At 36.4% G+C, this 19717-nt stretch overlaps 1 protein-coding gene across 6 annotated transcripts in view; it reads right to left on the bottom strand.

Annotated features, from left to right (window-relative positions):
• Positions 1-218: 218 nt before the first annotated feature.
• VWDE (von Willebrand factor D and EGF domains) overlaps positions 219-19717 on the bottom strand; it is a 37961-nt gene continuing 18462 nt past the window's right edge. For 3 of the 6 annotated variants that reach the window (XM_088063159.1, XM_088063164.1, XM_088063178.1), the window contains exons 13-31: positions 18814-18950; positions 15672-15827; positions 14982-15086; positions 14522-14636; positions 12855-13105; positions 12516-12735; positions 11850-11987; positions 11199-11261; positions 9066-9746; positions 8651-8746; positions 8469-8564; positions 7822-7917; positions 6457-6552; positions 6020-6115; positions 5433-5528; positions 5238-5333; positions 3860-3955; positions 3195-3298; positions 219-2076 (exon numbers count right to left, since the gene is read on the bottom strand). In XM_088063159.1, the coding sequence (XP_087919285.1) occupies positions 2056-2076; positions 3195-3298; positions 3860-3955; positions 5238-5333; positions 5433-5528; positions 6020-6115; positions 6457-6552; positions 7822-7917; positions 8469-8564; positions 8651-8746; positions 9066-9746; positions 11199-11261; positions 11850-11987; positions 12516-12735; positions 12855-13105; positions 14522-14636; positions 14982-15086; positions 15672-15827; positions 18814-18950 (2759 nt within the window). In that variant the 3' untranslated portion in view covers positions 219-2055. The remainder of the gene's footprint in view (positions 2077-3194; positions 3299-3859; positions 3956-5237; positions 5334-5432; positions 5529-6019; positions 6116-6456; positions 6553-7821; positions 7918-8468; positions 8565-8650; positions 8747-9065; positions 9747-11198; positions 11262-11849; positions 11988-12515; positions 12736-12854; positions 13106-14521; positions 14637-14981; positions 15087-15671; positions 15828-18813; positions 18951-19717) is intronic. The other 3 variants (XM_014248706.2, XM_014248707.2, XM_014248710.2) reach the window with 3 other exon arrangements.

The following is a 19717-nucleotide window of genomic DNA, read 5'->3' as shown; positions in this document are numbered from 1 at the left end:
TACTAATAACTTTTCTGCACAATGTGCTTGCTGGAAAATAGCAAAAATAGCCCAGCTTAGCACTGAGCATTTTTAGCTACTGTAGCAAAACTCTGTATGTGCTTTTGTTCACACAGCTTGCATTTAGAAAATGTAAAATAATTTCTGCCTTTAAAACCATTGAAAATAATCAGCGAACACTAACAATTATAATAAAAAAACCCTTTATTTGCGCCTGAAATCCTTGAAATGCACATATATATATTGATTGAGGTTTGTGAGTGAAGGACTGCACAAACTGATTAACCAAAGTACTACTAGCAGTGCTCCAGGCAGATGTTCTCTTTCTTTTTTGCACAGCACCTCTCTAAACGACACATGGAACAGCAGTGACTACAAAATGAGATTATAAGATATTGGTGTGTTTGTACCCTAAAAACTTTTTCAATACCTTGTGTATCCAAAACAGTTCCAAGGGCTAGTCAGATTTTATTCATCGACATCTTTGTGAGATGTGAGAAAGGAAATGATGCAAGAGGAGTAGGTTTTAAATAATATAATGGTTCCCAGATCATCAGGCTATCAGCCATGTGGATGCTTGATTGAAAGAAATTATGGAAACACTGAAATTTAAAATGCAAATGGAAATTGGACATTTTTTAAGTACACCAGTCAGGCACTTGGAAATCCATGATGTATCATTCTGGAATAATGCTAAGCTCACAAAATGCCAATTTACTTTGTAAGATGACTTAAGACAATCAAAAGGTGAGGAGAAATCTAGGCACAGAGCTTCTAAGAGCTACGATTTGGTAATCAGCACCCCAAAATGGCAGTAAACGGCAAAATTACCTCTGTTTTCTTCCTGTTTAAAATTAGGGTACATAAACTGAATATTGCTCAGGAGAACAGGAAGTCATAATGTTTATTTTTTGCTTAAAAAAACAAATCAGTAAACTTCAATGGCTTAGCTAAAGGGTTATTGGTGTCTATTACCAGAGCTCACTTTGTTATGGCAGGAACAGAAATGTCTTTTACAGCTCTAGGAGAAAATAGCAGTCCTCTGTAGGAAACTTCAGAAAAACTGGAATTTTATATTTTAAAAAACTGTCTGGAAGCTGGTAGGTGGTAACAGTTCATTGGAACAATCGGTAATGGAAAAAAAATCCTCTGTGAAGACTTTACAAATACTTTCTGACATGATGAGTATGGATGGAATGATGCACAACAAATTTCCTATTTTAAGATTCAGCATTACTGAAAGCATTGTTAAATTTCTCTAAGAGTCTTGGGAACAAAATGTCCTCATATTACTAACTGTCATCTCAGACAGGGGCATAAAAGTCTTACAGACACAGGAATAATTCAGTAGCTGGCTCTTCAAATTCATGACTGTAAGTAATGAAGTCAAAACAGAAAAGTTTGGATCTGTCTGCTGGCTGCAAAGGCCTGTCATAGATAAATCAGAGTCATTCTGCATCTGGCTGACTGTTAACATGACAGTAGGCCTTGCCTTCATCATTAGTAGCCCAGCCTCAGTTCTGGTTTCCCCTCCTTCCTTGCTGCTGGCTTGTACAACAAGGCCAATGTAAATACAAAACAAGAAAAAAACAGTTCTGCTTTTCCTTCTGTTGGTAGCCAAAGTATATGGATGTAAACAGTGTTTGTAAACAGCAGGTACCATTCACAAGTGCAGAAGTGCTGCCTTCCTTCCTAAAGTCACCCAACAGCTGCTACAGTCTTGTTCCCTCAACAGAAATTTCACAGTCCAGTTGTCTGGATGAATAGACTGCAGAATTTTGGGTTCAGTCATCAGATCTTGGAATTCAATGAAGAGATCAGAGGCTGTGGGGTTTGTACATGAGGTAGCAAAAAATTGCAGGAATATACATAATTTTAATGACTACAAGATTGTTGTTTTGAAGCTCACCAACATTTGTGATTAATATGAATATTTAAAATAAGGCTTCTGAATATTCCTTTCATTTAAATGAACTCTGTAATTGCTTTCAACCCTTTTTCTATTTTCAAGTCTCATACATCCATGCAGCGTTGCAATTGAATTGCCATACATCTTCAACCATGATGTCTTTGCACCTTGGAGAGAGAAAACAAATATTAAAACCAGACTTTAATGAGGCCACCCATTTTTATGATAAAGTTTATGAAACAACTTTAATGAATCCCTGCTTGCCTGATATGCAGAATCACAACATTAACTTAAACTTGTGCTTATAGTTTTGTTTCATTAAGAAAATGTGCCATTTCGATCAATGTATGATACAGCACTGTCTGACTGACAACATACATATTTTCTCGACTAAAAACAGACTAACTCTATGCAGGACATATATATGAAAACAAAAATCAAAATTATTTCTCTCTTTGTGTCACATTTTAGAAATCCATATTACAAACATTACAATCTTATTGATATAGGATGTGTAGTTGCATACTTTCAAAATATGTATGAGCATTTCTTCGTTTCAATTTTTGAAACACATCTACCCCATCTCTCAATTCTGCTGGCAGCACAAATGTGTCTAAATACACTGAAATTAAAAGAAGATAAACACCATAGATGATGCAAGAAGAGCAGAATGCTTTTACTTCAGACATCACAAAACAGTTAGTTGTAATAAAATGTTTAATCAAATTACTTCAGTGAGTGAGCATCAGCACTCAAGCAAGGGAATCCAACAGGAAACTGCATGACTAAACAGAGAAATGGTCATCATTCCCTCTGATACAAAAAAAGTAAAGTTATTCCTAAGTTACACTTGATGAACTGACTGGCAGTGTAGTTAGTTGGGGAAAGATCAAGCTTGATGCAAACTAAGACAGTCATCAGTAGGACACTCTTCCCTAAAATGAGGCTAGATGCTGGAAAATAAAATACTGGCTGTTGTGAAGATGATAGTTATCAATTCCTACTGCATGACAAGAGACAATCAGCTTAATTTGAAACAAAGCAAGTTTACATTTGATGCTGAAAACAATTCTGCAAGTATTAGAACCTAAAAATTACTGGAAAAGTTCTTAGGAATTCAATTAATTTTCCCTTGTTACAGAGTGAAAGGAAGAAATTAGACAAAATACACATTTGTATTTGTATTTGTATTTGTATAATATCATGCTGCTTCACCGGACACAGGTGGACTAGTTAATTAACACCCAAATCAGTGTTTTGTGAGGTGTCTTGGCTCTACATTTACCTGAATTTTCTTCCCACAGAGGACTCCAGTATAACCTGAACGACAAGAGCACACATTGGGCAATACACACTTGCCTCCGAACAGACACTTCTGGCTGCACACAGCTGAAACAAGAGAGGTACATATGAGGTACATTCATGGACACATCTTCATGACGGAGAAGTGGATTCTATCTCTAGATACTTATTGTGTTTGTTATAGGAACCAAGACCTTAGAAAGTATTTTCACAGGGTAACACCCCCCAGTTTAAGGAGACTTAAAGGTCACGTGCAGCCAACAGTGTTCCTATGTCTATCCCATCCCCCTTTTGCTTTGATGCAGATTTCATGTGAGAACATGCTGAGGGCATGAATGAGACTGAGCAAAGAACATGAGTAAGGTGTTTTTTAGCACATCTTGCTATTTCAAGCTATCACAATGGTCTCTCAGGGCTTATGCAGCAGCACATAGCACTGGAGCAAACCAACATACACCGCCACAGTCCCAGACTGCCATCAGATCCTGGAGGGCTTCGGAAGGAGTAGAGCAATCTACTCTCTACTCTTTATCCTGCCAGATGTGGGTAAACTACATCCAAGGTATAGGAGGACTTCTCTGCACTGTGCATGGCTGAAGCAGTCTGAACTGTGCAGAGACAAGAGGTTTCAGGTTGCATCATTCTTACGTGTTTGACACTGGATTCCTTCCCACTGTGGAGAACAATGACAGGTACTCGGTCCAATACACTCCCCACCATTCTTACATTCCTGAAGACAGATTGCTGCACAAACATCACCACAAAGTATGGTTATATCCCAAGTGGTTACACTGTGTTGTTATTCAGATTTCAGGATGCTCACAAGAGGTGGAGTGCTTTTCATACACAAGAGTCACATCATCTTTATTCAAATACATGTCTAAGGCTAACAGGATATTAAAGAAGAGAGGCAACTAGAAACAAAAAGCCCTACAACCAAAACCCACATTCAGAGGTTCTGCAGTGTCAGAGATTGCTACAAAAGCCTGAAATACAAAATTAAGAGAGCACCATTAAAGAGCTCTATTTTTTCCAAATTTACCTTTCTAAAGCACATACCTTGGCAAGAGATCTTTTGTCTATCATTCAACTGAACAACCAATAATCAGCTCAAGAATATTTGATCCAAAGTTATTTTCTATGACTCATTTGTCTGCATGTTTTCCCTGCTTATTAAGCCACGATATAACCTACCATTATTTCCATTCATTCATAGCTGACTATTTGATAATCAAATCTCGCTTCCACAGTGTCCAAGGATATCTCACCCCTGTAAATACTGCTAATATTTTTTTTTTTTTCAAAAAAACAACCCCTTTCCAATAATTACAGAAAGTAATAACAGGGAGATTTATTTTTCCTCCATGCCATTAGAGAGCTCATTGCTCACATCAGTTCTCAAGCCTTGGGTGGGTACTCTGAAAAGACACTAGCAAGTTAGCTATGGGATTTTTACCACCCATCCTCATGCTGATTTTCATGCGGACTGTGCTTTTATCCATGCTGATAAAATTTATTTATGCACTATCAATATCTTTATTAAGATACAATGTGACCCACAGATATGCAACCATCACAGTCTTATTTCTACCTGTCCTAAAGAGCTTGTGCCCACTGCATCATTTATTCACAACACATCCAACTGTTTCCAGTTTTCTAATATTTCACTGAACTTCTTTTTCTATTACATCTGTTATATGTCCTACAGCACAAATTTCTTCTGCTTTTTTGACTCATCTCTTTGCAGAAATGCAGATGTTTTTAATTAGACAAGAATCCAGAAAGAAACAAATAATATTTGCTATACAAGAATTTCACAGATATTTCAGTCCCATGATTTACCCTAAGAACATCCTGGTACTAGTTCTCCATCCTAAATTTTGCTGCCAAGACAACTGTTTTTTTCAATGTGTATATATTCTTAACTTCTTTGGCACTAAATTTGTATTACTTGTGTGGGCAGAGTTGCCCTGAGTCTCATATTACTTTTAAGGTATGGCTCTCCTGGTAACTACAAGGTACTTACGAGTATTACATCTTTTTCCTCTCCATCCTGAAGGACAAGAGCAAATGTTTGGGCCTACACATCTTCCTCCATTCATACACCTTGGCTCACAGACACCTTAAAATCAAAAACATTTGTTGTTTAATACACTTAACTGATTACAGAACAATATATTGGTTATTTTTGGATCACAGGAAGATTTTAACACTGGCTTACTTTTTTCACATCTTCTGCCTGTGTACCCATCAGGACAAGTACAGACATTATTTCTCATGCAATGACCACCGTTCTTACAAGGAGGGCTGCAGACAGCTAAGACACAGACAGGAGGAAAAGGCTGTAGTTTGCATTTTGACTTAATGATATACTTTTGGAAAACAAGAGTGAAACACTATTGATTCTAACAGCTTGTATGTACATTCGGCACTATCAGGCCTGCCTTGTAAAAATCATATTAATGTGGTTTGGTGTAAAAATCAACAGTAAAGAAAAAATCAGATAAAAAGGCGTCAATGTTGGCAACTGTATGTGTACAAAATTAACCAGACTACACATAACATACAATGGAACTGGATGAAAGCTGCTTAAATGTTGAGTGGAATACAAGACTAATTTTGAGTCCTCATTCTCCTTGGGCAGTTGTTGAATGAGCCATAAAATCTAAAAAATAATGTAATCTCTGTTTTACACCACTTCTTCTGAGGTATGTGACTTGATTGTTGATTTTGTGTCTTAATGTTTTCTCACAGATTTCCTCATAATGACAACTAAGGAGTGGGGAGAAGAAAAAAAGAAAGTATTACCATTCTGACAGTGGGCACCAAAGAATCCACGTGGACACAGGCAAACGTTTGGCTTAGTACAGGAACCACCATTGAGACACACAGGATTACACATTGCTGCAGAAATAGGGTCAGGAAGAGTGGGAAGCACAACATCCAAATAAAATCTATAAAATATGTGTGTCTGTTTCAAGTACAAGAATAAGCATCTAAGATAACTGCAGGTAATGTCATTCCCCTAGAATGACATCTTTACCCCAAATTAAAGGATCAGCATAAGACTTCCCAGAGGTGCTGCTGGTAGCAGAACTAACAAGCAGAGACTCAAGGGAGTGTGAGGCTCTGCAGCAGAGAGCAGCTTCCTGTTGCTGCCACTTGAGCCATGCAGTTCCAAATTTCAAACAGTGGGAGGTCCTATGGATGTTCTCCCAGGAACATGGAAGTTGCAAGGGTATTACCTGTGCTGCAGGTGGGTCCGTACCAGCCAGGCTTACACTGGCAGATGTCTGGAGTGAGACATTTGCCACCATTTTCACAGTGTCTGTTGCAAACCACTACCAGTCAAGAAGGTGGGCAAAAACATAAGAGAAGGCAGGGGAGGAGACAGGGGGTAGAAGGACAAGAAAGAGATACATTACAAATTATTCTTGATTTGTTTTTCAGTTATTTCCCAAAAATTAACACTGGAGGTAACATACAATTCCTAGCTGAAGAGGAATTGCTGACCAGAGTAATCTAGTCTCAAACCTGTAATAGCAAGCACAGATTGCAGATCTAATAATAATAGCAAGCACAGATTTACAAAGGTAAATAAAATGTCTTTCCATGCAAATATCCATGGTCTGGTTATATTTAGTGTTAAAAATGTGGAAGTTTAAGTAAAAATTCTAAACCAAAAGAGAAATGCAATACTAACAAATGGACTGTGCTATGTGATGCAGCTGCATGCACACAGGACCAGGAGACTGACAAGCAAAGACATTAAAGTATCATGGCTAGGGAAAACCATGAATCACTTCTTCAGGAAAACATCTCATTCTCTTTAGTACTCCTTCACAAAAAGCAGCATTTTTTGTCAGAACTGAAATTAGAACAAGAAAAACCGAAAACCAAAAGTCCTGGGATTTGAGAGGAGGCAAAGGATTTTCTGAATTAGTGTCAATAATGCAATGGTACATTCAGGTGAACAGTATATAAACAGAATGTGTAAATTGGGATTCTCTGAAGGATACAAATTACCCATGTAAAATCTACCCAAAATTTGGAGTTACCAAATTGCAGCATTTATGATTTGATATGTAAAAGACAATTTATGTGAGACAAAGTAATTCCAATCTTTCATCTATGATCACAGCAAATTTTTCAGTTTTCAGACTAGGTAAAAGGAAAGAAGACACCATAATGTGCTTCTGAATTAAATTTTCCTGTATCCCAGCCTTTCTGACACACCATTCACTGACCAGCTTCTGAATGTACCCCAGTATCTAATCAATCTGAGCTGATAGACGTTACAAAGCTGTCAGGACATATGAAACATCTGTGTGTTTTTCTAAAGGTAGTATGTACTCAATTTTTCCATGTTTGTGAATCATAAAATATAAATTATTTGCAGCTTTTATAGTGCATTATGTTTTTGCAGTTATGTGCAAATATTACCTGATGTTCAAAAAGCCCAGGTATGGGAACCTTCAAAAAGGCACAGGTATTATGTCATTTGCTAGCATTAGACAGAAGGTATAAAAAATTTAAATCATAATTTGCTTTCTTGCTCCTGAAGAACAGGAAAAATATTGTGTATTTTTCTCTTATTCTCTTTTGCTTACTTGTGTCACATCTTGGTCCCACAAAACCATATGGGCAGGTGCAGAGATTTCTGGCCAAGCATGTGCCTCCGTTTTGACATGGTGGTTTACAGTGTGCTGCAGATACAGAATTATGTTCAAGAAATCACATCTAGAAATATGCATGGACTGGTTATGCTTTATAAAAAATGAAATGTTACTAACTGTCAGTGAGCAAAAAACTGGAAATAAAATAAGGAGACACATGCAATGCCTTTTGACAAGACTAAGTAACAAGAACAACTTCACTTCAATAGCACAGAGTCCCAACATTGATGGTCACTCTGAAGAAAAGAAAGCTGACACAATTTCCAGACAGGGCTTCCCAGTCTTCAGGAGTGGCTAGCTTAGAGGCAACTACATTCACTGGTGAACTGCCGTACTTAATTTGAAAGCTAAATTTAGGAATATCCAATCATAAGCAACATTTACAGTGTATATCAAGAAAATCAGGACATATACCAAAAGGTAACTCTGTTAAGTTCTGTTAAAGTGACACTAAAATGAACACACCTTCATGCTGTCAGAACAAACAGTACAAACTGTACTGTACAAACAGTACAGAACAAACAGAGTGGTTCACAGCATCTTTTGGGTAGTTATGGATTTAAAGCAAAAACTGCATTTACCTTCCTCACAGGTGGAGCCACTGTATCCAGGTAAACACTCACAAATGTTGGGCTTAATGCACTTCCCATGGTTTTGGCAATCAGGTTTGCAGAGAGCTGTAAAAAAAAAATCAACAGCACTCTGCAAATCATTAATTTGTGCATATGAGTTACCACAGGCAAAATTAACCTGCCATACTCACCAGCCTGACAGTTATAACCAGCATAACCAGGCTTGCATTTGCAAATATTGGCTGCCACGCACTCCATATTTTTGCCACAGGGTTGTCTACATCTTGCTGAAAGGCAATGAAGAAAACAAAGGAATAAGGAAAATGAAAGTGGCATTTTAGCACATGGTGTCTTGCCTAATGTAGTGAACCAATCACAGAGAATCCATTATGTCACTGCCCATAAATGCGGAGTCTAAGACGCATCAGGAAAGTATTTTTAAGTGCATCCATACAACTAAAAGCCTGTAGGCTATGCCAGTATTAATAATGAAAATGAGAAAATTCAATACACCACACTTTCCACTGATAACAATATACTTGCAAGTTATAAAGACATCTCAAGATTATTTTCTTCAAAGCATTTAAATGCAATAATTTGTAATACCTCTGCAAGTGAAGCCATCTCCATAATAACCATAAGGACACCGACCACACTTGACACTGCCATCCTGACTTGGCTCACAGGGTACACCAGGAAAACAAGGTAAATCAGAACAGGTCACTGCTTTAGGAATCACTGTTTCGCTCAATTCTTCAGGAAGCATTTTTGGCGGGACAGTGACTTCAACAAGGGTAAAAGGTAAATGACTTGCTTTATGCTTAGCTAATCGGTGCAGAACTCTCTGAGCATTTCCACCTTTGAATGCTTTGTTTGGCAAAGTGTTTCCTTTGCTTGTGCTTGCTCTGCTGCTAGGGGAAGTCTTCCTGCTGCTCTCAAAATAGCTCAAGGCCTCAACTTGTGCCCTTGTTTTCTTCTCAGGTAATACAGCATGGCTCCTTGAAGATGCAGCCTTTACAGCATGTACTGAAGAACAGTTTTCCACATCAGCAAGGTGACCACTGATGGTGCCTAGAGCATGAGCAATGTTTCCAGTAACCACAGGTTGTACAGAAGCACTTCTATGAGAATCAGGTGTCTTCCAGGCAGTAATGGCTTTTACTGTGGAGGCTGGTGGTGTGCTGCTACTGACCATTTCTGTAGAAATAAATCTCTTTGGGACATCTGTAGAACTGGGAATATAACTTGACATGCTTAAAACCTTCTCAAAGGATGATGGTTGAAAACCTACAGTATATTAGAAAGAAAAGGGGGAGAAGTATGTGATTACCATCAGACTCTTTTTCCCTTTGAGGGTAGGGAATGTTTTCTGAACAGATAAGATTCGGTGCTACAGGAAATCTCTCCTTGTGCTATGTCAGAATGTAAATATACAGTAGATCTTAACTGTGAGAATTAGAGAAAATCAAGGTTACAAATTCTGATTACAACCTCTCCCACCCTCACCATGGCCTTTTCTGGGCTGGAAGATAAGGACAAAGCACTCTTTATTGGAGGCATGATTTATAGGAGCAGAGATTTTCCCATATTAAGTCAATAAACAGATTTACTGTCAGCAGATTATCAGTTCCATATATTGCTTTCATCAAGGTAACTGAAAGAATTTAAAGAAAATACATTGAATATGGTTCATCAGTGTGTCTAAGCACTAAAAGTAGAGATAAAACCACATGTATGAAGATGCTTATACATACTGATGCACCGTGGACAGTATTCTAGGGGAATAAGCCACCAATTTGTAGCACAAGTATTACTATGTTTTATTCTTCAAACTTTTTAATCAACTTTCTTAAACTTTCTACATGGGTTTTAGTAGTGGGATATTTAAACCATTTAATAAACATCGGAGACTGACTCAGTCTCCTCATTCAAGAGAGCACAAAATGATAAATTCTTCATATTCTGCTCAGGGAAAGTGTGTGGTTTGTGGAAAAGTACAGCACTGTAATCTGTAATACTGGTAAAATACTGTATATGGGGTTTTAGTATTATGGGGCAGTGGAGGAATGAAACCCTAACCTATTTATAACTAGAAAATGGTTTACAAAAGGTTAAACTTTACTGAATTGTAATATAGTGTGGTCTCCCACTGCTGAAAAGCAAATCATTTTGCAGTTGATGAATTATCCAGCACTGGCAGTGCAGTAAGAGAGTCTTCCTTCCCCCCAAAAACAATTCAGAGATAAAGGGAAAAGACACATGAGACTTTCCTACAAAGCAACACCCAGCAGGCACCGACGTGGAAATGGCAGCAACAGCATTTACAGAGTTTTGGAATAAAGACATTCGATTGCTGTATCCTTCACCTCTCCTTTGAGTTAAAGTAGGAAAATGGCATTCAATGTAATGCCATAAACTTCTGTTTATCTCATATAACAGATGTCTCTATTCCCTGTGTTATGTATTTTATGTCAGTGGTTGGTCACTAAAACAAAAGGCAACTGTAAGAGTGTCATACATCACACTGCAAATAAAATCGCTTGACTGACCCAAGGGATTTGTTGATATTGACATTTCAGTCTCATTTTTCAGATCAGAATACAAACCCAGTAATTAATAAATTGTGTCAAACTGAAAAACAAAGTGAGTAGCATAAAACTGACTAGAACCTTTATTTGCCAGCTATATTCTTATCAGTATGTGAATTAGAAATTCCATTTTCTTCAGGAAAAAAATCACCTTTATTCCCTCCAATTTCTCCCATAGAATCCTTCCTTCCAACATCAGTGCCATCGAAACTTTCTGAAAAGGTGCAAAAGTACATTAGTAGTGCACAGAAGTAGCTACAGTTGTTTAAATTTAAATTAAATACAAGTAGAGTTAAAATTTTATTACATAAAAACAACTCAAAATTCAGAAAGTAAATAAAAGTTAAAAAATGTTTCTTGAAAGTTTTTTAACAGAGTATTTTAAAAATACAAGTTATTCAGTAAGTGCACATAAATAAATATTTGGCAGCTGCCTTGACTTAGGTAAACAGTTCTATGTTAATCTAATAGAAATATATTTTTTCAATAATTTATTAATAATTTATCATATTATGAAAATAATGAAGAAAAAATGCCAAAAATATTCCATTGTATTATTCTACTTCCATGTAAATGAATGGGGATGTGTTTTTTATCTGTTTTTTTCTACACTAGAAAAAGCATTTTACAGCTCTGTTGACCCAGTACAGTCTAATATTGCCATCAGCAGAGACACAGCTCTGTTTTGCTGACTACTGAAAAGAGTTCTAAGTTATTGTTAGAAACATGAAGCACAATCAAAGATATTTTATCTGAATGGCAGTAAGATAATACCATTTTTCTGAAAATCAAATAATTTTACCATGACATGACTTCCCATCTCCTTGTAGATTATTTGGGCATGGACCACAATAGTAAGAACCAAAAGTATTGAAGCAAAATACTCCAGGGAAGCAAGGACTGGATGCACATTCATCTACATCCTCTTGACAATTTTTACCTGTATTGAAATACAGATTTAATTTTTTTATAATATTGTGTCACTAGACTTTGATAGTGTGTTTATAAATGTACAATGTATGCAAGTGCTGAGAAAAAAAACAGTGCAGCCAATCATTTCAGTACATCTAATAAGAACTGCTGATAAGGTTTGCTAGTCACGTTTTTTCATCTTGTAGCAAGTATTTTGTTTATTGTAGAATTTGGAGAAGAAGGGCTGTGTGGGCTATACATGCTTATCTGCAGGAGGAATCTCCTGTGTTTTCCTGTGTTGATGAATTTACCTTTGCAGTGGAAAACAATGCAAATTAGCTTTCATAATGAACTAAAATAAAAAACTATTATAGCCATGCAAGAAAAATTTTGAAGCCTATCATATATCTGTACCACAAGACCATAAAGCTTCTTTGTAATACAATAGTAAGTTATTTACGGTGAAAAATTAAAAAAGAAAATTGTAGACATAAAATTAAAAACTCCTATTTATCACTAAACATGACAAATGCATGGAAATAAAGTAACAATTTACCTTGAAGTTCATGTGGACATTCACAGTAATAGCTGTTTATTCCATCCACACATCTGCCAATACCACACTGGTTAAGTTTACAGTCATCAGTATTCACTTGACAGAGATCACCTTCAAATCCAGCCACACACACACAAAGATATCTTCCACTTCCAGGTGGGAAATTAATGTTTGTCACACATGTGCCATTATTTAGGCAATCACATGATTTTACACTGACCTACAAGACACGCCCAATAAGACAGTTTTCTTTTTTTTTAATGAACTAGCAATGAATTCTGTAAATAGATAACTTAGGTATCTTACTAGTAAGTGTCATTTTACTGTAATATTCATTACCTCTATTTCTACCTTAGTCGTTGCATTGCAGTCATCTGACAAAGAAAACGTTAATTTATGGGCATTCATTGACACAGCTTTCCACAAAAGGAGACCTGATGGGGAAAGACTGGCACCTTCTGGACCAGAATCCAATGTGAAATGAATAGCAGAGCCCTCTGGATCTGAAGCCAAAAACTGATACAAAAAATCTTCTCCATAAAATGTCTGTAGCATACCCTGAAAAGTTTCAAGCACTGGAGGCTGGTTACCTGTAACAAAGGACATATTTTCCTCTTCTAAGGAAAAGTTGCAATATACTTATAAAAATTAAAAGGAACTTGTCTTTCTACTAAAGAAATCCCATGTACTTATCTCTCTTAAATTCTAATGTCATTTAAATGGCAGAGGAAAAACACTTGATATTTTCTATACTAGCAAGTGACTGCTGCAGGCAGGAATCCACCCACTGTGGCAAAAACCATGAAGGAAGAAGGAGAAGGTGCAATCAGTGTTTCAGTTGCTAAACTCTTTTGTTCCTAACATTATTTGCCTTGCAGAAGAGGCTGTGCTCCTTAGGTTTGGAGCATTGCCTCTGCCCTCATTTCTGATTTTGGCTGTATTGAATTCTAGTCCATAACATGGCTGTAACATGGAAATCCCTTGACTCCCTGTCTGCTGGATGAGTTTCATATTATTCCTTCCATTCACATCTCATCCTTTTAGAATAGGTCAATCTACCTTGGCTGTCAGTACAAGTTTGAATTGGGACAAGATTCACCAAGACAGGCACCAGAAGTCCCATTCAGACAGGACCTTTCCTAATCAAGGCAGAGTCTTGATTTCATGAGCATTTCACTCATGAAGACACTTAGAGGATGCTTGTATTTGTGATGTTAGAGACTTGGATTGGCAGGATAAGCTGGATGGCTAATATGAAACCTCCAAAACACATTTGATTCAGTGAAGAGACCAAAGTGAAGTGTGTATCCAAAGACTAAAATCTGCACCAAAAGAGCTACAACTTCTATGTTAGAACTTCGTACTACAGAGAAGGAAAATGAAAAATTTAGGCTTAAGTTTTTCCCTTCATACTGTGGTTTCTAACTGGACTGGAGTACAACAGTCTTGTATGTACTTGCAAGTATTAAGGCCATATATCTATGACATCAATGTAAATGATGCCCAGATATTAAGTGTCTAATAAATATGACATGTCATTTAATTTAATTTCTGATCTCCACTTGTTTGTAATCAGAATAATTTGTTGAAAAATACCTGTTACACCTATATGTTAAAGACAGACATATGTGGATGAAGCTGTGCTAAATATCAAGACTCCAAAGTGCTAATTAGACTGAAAGTTGTTAATTTTCATTAGTTATTTGTAATGGCTACAGCAGGAGAGTCAGGGAAAGCAAATTAAGGTATTACATATATGGTCTGGAAACAACAATATAACTTAATACATAATATATAAATATATAAATATATAAATATATAAATATATAAATATAAATATATATAAATATATAAATATATAATTTAATATAATATAATTTTCAGAAACTAATAGAAATGCCAAAACACTTGTCTAGTTAAACTTAAAACATCACTGTTACCATAAATTTAAAAACTTTGCACACTTTCAGCTTCTTGATATTAAAAAAGAACTATTTAGAACTTACTTTCAAGAACTGACCAAGTTAATTTTGATAAGTCAGGTCTGCACAGTAAGCAAGGGCTGGTTGGATTTGTGTCTCCTTCACCATAACAGAGTCCATCTATGTTGCATGTTTTCTCCTTTTAGAGAAATGAAAATGTGATACATTAATGCTTTTGGTTATCAACTGATTACAAATTTGTAAGTATCAAACAAAATCTAATCATTCTGCACTTCTATTAAACAACTAAGCATGTTTTTAAATCTAAATAACTGATAGTAAGTTTGGTTTTATGTGGTAATTATATGAAGAGCTTTTGGGTTGATTTTTTACATTTAAAATTGCCTCATCCCAGCTTCTCTTTCTGTGCATTGAAAATCCCTGTTGGAAACAAGAATAGGGTATGTTCTGCTAATTTTTCTACATTTTTTTCTCAGCCTAAAATAATGCATATTTTCATAATAGAGAGTAGTGAAACACATACCTTTAATGTACATAGCCCAGATTCTTGTGGTTCACATGTCTGACAGGCTCCATCATATAATGTCATTGTTTTAGAGTTGCTATAAACAAATCCATCATTAGAAATCTGCAAGGTGAGTAGTAAAAATGGATTAACTGATACAGGTATGAATATATCACCCACATGGTCTGCTAGCATGAGCTTCCACTCATTAATAGATATCCATACGCAGGTGTCCAAACTTTCACAACAGTCATCAGAAATCTAATCAAGCCTGCCAAGGAGTCTAGGCAGATTTTGACCAACTACACATCAGTGTCTACTTTAAGGTAAATTGAATTGTTTGTAGGGTCTATTCACCTTATTGACTCCATCTGTATGAGAGCTCAGGTATCTGCTTACAGGGATCTGTACATGTGGCTGAGCTCAACTCAGTTCTACCAAAGATGGATCCAAGGTAATTTGAAATACTCTAAGGTAACTACCTGGCCTTTAACTTCTGCGCAGTAGGACTGTCTCTTACAGTCCCCTTGTAGGAGAACACTATCAAACGATACTTGACACTTAAGCTTAGGTGACAAGACTGAGGCCCCAAGTTAAGCAAGTTGACTTCTCCCCTTAGCACCATTAAATAAAGGATAATATCTATGTGATATATTTTCATCTTAATAGGAATATTTGTAAGTGAATAGTTGAAATTTCTGAGAGTACCTTTATTTGCCATCTGGCAATGGGTTTGTCATCAACCACATCCATGACATCAGACTGCTGGCCATCATTCAGTAACTGGCAGTCGACAGTCCTGGCATTTTGGAAGGTAGCTGGCATAGTTAGAGGTTCTCCAGGAAGCCACTGTCTATCACTATACTGAATATTAAGACAGAAAATTTGTTTTTCACTGGAATACATCATGAAAACATTTTTACCAGAGAAAAACTCACCATGTGTTGCAGTGTTTGAACAAGTCCAATGTGTCTGGATTAGAATGAAGTGGCAAATATTAGATGACAGTATTTGCACACACAGATTTTTAACTAAGCCTGCTACCGTGGAGGAGCAGGCAGAGAAGTCTTTCCTGATGCACGGCCCTTTGGCACTGCCTTGCCAAGGATGAGCAGTCCCTCCAGCTGGAAGGTAATAGGAGGGTGAAACAGTGGGTGATCCTCAAACACCACTGATCTGACTCGCAAGGGCCTCTGTTCCACTCCATCTCTGCTCCCGTGCCAGGATAGGCTCTAGTCTAAGGAACATGAGGGTTTTGGCAGGGCTCAGGAATCATTCTGGGTGTTGGGGGCAATACTGGTAGTTGGCCATTAGCCCTTGTACAAACCAATAGAACATGACACCGTTGACCTGCAGACCTTTCTTGTAAACTGCTGTGAGGACAGGGCATCCAAGGATCCATCTTGAGAGTTCAAAATAATAGAATAAGGATGATAACACTATTTGACTGAAGCAATGATGTGGAAGTACGGATAAGCATATGGAAAATAAATAAAATGAGATAGAGCTAAGAATCCATGAAGACTAAGAATCAAAAGAACAGCAAGTAAAAAGGATTTTGAGCTTGAGTAGTTTTTACTGAGCTGGCATCTTTTTTTATTTACTGAAGCCAATCGAAACATTTTTTCAATCCCAATCCTCACATGAAAAGTCATCTGCTGTATAGGCCATGCCTTCTTTTTTGTTTTTTTAAATAGAAAAAGAAATACTTTGGCTAAAAAGATGTATGTCCTACTTCTGCTCCAACCACACATTTTTTTCTTTCACCTTATATTTATTTAAGGAATTCACAGCAAAGGTAAGTATAAAAGCTAAATATTTCTAAACATGTAATTTTGAGTACATTTAGTACTGTAACCTTTGAAATGTGATACAGTCTACTGTCACCCTGAAAACTAAGCCTTCTGATCTTGTTTTTGTAACTACAAACATAAGTTGTTTATCATATTCCTTCTAAGAAATGTCCTTTGATGGATGATTTGCATGACCAGTGTGATTGGGAAGGTGGTAACTTAGTTATCCAATCCCTGGTCATAGTCAAGAATCTATAAATACTGGAGTCAGAGAATAAAGTTACTTTTTCCTGTCATACCACTGAGATGTGTTCCTGTGAATCATTCCATGTCCTTTAGCGACGGTCTACTTCATCAGAAACCTTTTGTTACTAGCTGGAGGCAAGTTCAGATAATGTTTTCAGAAACAGTTTAACCTTTCAAAAGCCAATTAAAAAACCTTCAGATCTGTAAGTATTCCAGCTCATAAAGTTCATAGAAACCAGAGTTCAATGCATAACAGAAGGAAATAAAACTCTATTTTTGTTTTGCAGAGATTAAACATACTCTCATCCTTTTAAGTTCTCCATCTCTGTAATCATAGGTTTCTGGCCATTTCCTACCCAAACCTCTATCAAGTGTCTACCCTAAACTAGGTAAGACAGCCCATGAACAATAGATTTGATTTAACATTTCAAAAGTGAAAATATTGAAAAGAAAAAGAAACTCTAAATTCTATCAACATGCCTCTTCTACAAAATTTTGATCATTTAAATTCAGTCTCAAAACATGTACAGTTCTATATTGTTGCAAGTCTATTGACATTTCCTTACATTCACTTTTTCTCCAGCCTGAAAAAAGAAACAAAAAACCCAGTATCCCAAACTTCCTTTCTTTCTTATTTTCAAGGAAAAAATTCACAGCTTTCTCAACTGCAGCTAATAGCAGTAAAATGGCTCTTGTCACTAAAAGTGACTAATTAGGAAGTTTTTGTGTTGGGAGCCAAACACAGCACCACCAAGAGAGATTTCAGAACATTTTGCCATGAGTTAAAACTGAGACATTTCAAACTGTGATAAGTGAACTCCCAATAATTGTCTTACTGTGAGCTTGGGCTAAAAGTCTTTTAATATATGGGGACCGTAAACTTAGTCTTGACAATCATTTCAAGCCAACCTGAGTGGATACATACTGAGTTTAAGAAAAGTCTATACCCAGCATTGCCTAATCTATCAAAATAATTTCAGCATCTGCTGGAAATAGCTAAGGAAATCTATTGTCTCAGGAACAAAATTTCCCATTGAATGGCTCCCCTTTTGCCAGCTCTCAACCCCTCCATCATCACACCAATAAAATACAGTTTTACTTTTAGCTTTTTTGTTCTCATGTCTAACATGACATAAAAACTTGTAATTGCCGACCATTTATTCCAGGCTACAACTTGTAAATTGCTTATATATTTGCCTTGATTTTTTTTTTCAAGAATGAGCAATAACAGTCTCTCTACACAAATTCCTCTTAAGTTTACGGTGAAACATTTTTTAATCTCCTGTTCAAACCTGACACATATCATTAAATAGCCATAGTATTCTACCTCTGGGAAATGGACAACATATCAAAAACACCTTTATCTTTTCCTAATAGATTTATTATGTTTATAAAAGGCTATTTCAAGCATTAGATTTGAGACAGAAATCTAGTAATGGCTTTAACCTTGCTGTCCTTTTTCAAAGAAGTGGTACTTCAATTCCTCTCCATAAGCACTTAAAAATACAACGATGTACTGGTTGTTACTAATAGGGCTGCCCTTGCCCTTTTCTGATGGATAGCTGCTGTATGCTGTTATCTCCCTCCCAGCTGCTGAACATTCCCATTATGTTCTGTATTTCTCTTATCGTGGAGGAAATGGCAATCTTGCAAAAGTCTTGAGTGTTTGCTGCAAAGTGCTGAGTGCCTTTGCTTTTAGCTTCCACTAAAGCATTGGGTTGTGCCCACATCAATGAATAATATGTTTGACATTTTGTCCCTTGTTCTTTAAGAAGTTTGAAATGCAACTGTCACTATTCAGGGAGACCTACCTGCAATTTGATGATTTCGCATTTCAGGTTCAATGAGTCTCTGAAGCCATGTCCAAACACTCTCACTGATGTGCATTCATACTGTCGGATATCACACAGCCCAGCATTCTCCAGCTCTGTAATTTCTGGAGCCTGGTCTTGGAAGCAGAGATTAGACAATAAATGCTAGTATGAGAACTCATTCATATGCATTTACATTATGCAATGTATTTATTTTTCTATCCAACCATGAAAACTATGTAAACAAGAAAATCTGGACCCAGCTGAAGGGAAGCATAAACAGAAAGATTTTACATTGTTAAACTGAAACTTTAAATTTAAAGTCAGGCTTCTATCTTCTCTTGGAACCTCAGTATTAGGAAGCTGAGAAATTTCAACTGATAACAAACACTTGTGAATATGTTTTGCTTTTTCAACTACAGTTCTTTATATCAGACTTCCAGAATAAAATTGAAATGAAACTAAGGCCTTAGAAATAGGAACTGAAAAGGAGAAAGTTGTGTAATAATTTGTATAGGGATTTATAAAGGGATTATTTTTTATTAAAAACTAAAAACTTAAAAACAAACCCCAGAAACAACCCAAATCTCAGATGGAAGTTATTTCAGGTGGTAAATTAACACACCAGAACACTCAAAAACATTTTTTTGAGCTAAAACCAGCTTATTTTATTCCTCTTGAAGTAAAGTATTTCTTATTATTCTATTCCCTCTTTCTCTATTTGCTCTTAAATAAGTCATTAAAACAAAAACACCATTGCAAACCAAAATATTAACAGGTTTTATTTTGAAAGAGTTTTGACTTTGGTAGTACTGTTCATATTTTTCCAGTAATTTTTCAACTGAACTTTTAGGGAATATTTTACCTACTGAAAATGAAAAAAAAAAAACCCTGCCCAGCACTA

The sequence above is a fragment of the Pseudopodoces humilis genome, chromosome 1 (assembly GCF_049639895.1).
Source record: "Pseudopodoces humilis isolate 2021_Gansu_Grassland_sample_001 chromosome 1, ASM4963989v1, whole genome shotgun sequence".
Taxonomy (NCBI): Eukaryota; Metazoa; Chordata; class Aves; order Passeriformes; family Paridae; genus Pseudopodoces; species Pseudopodoces humilis.
This window is presented reverse-complemented; position numbering and strand designations above follow the sequence as displayed.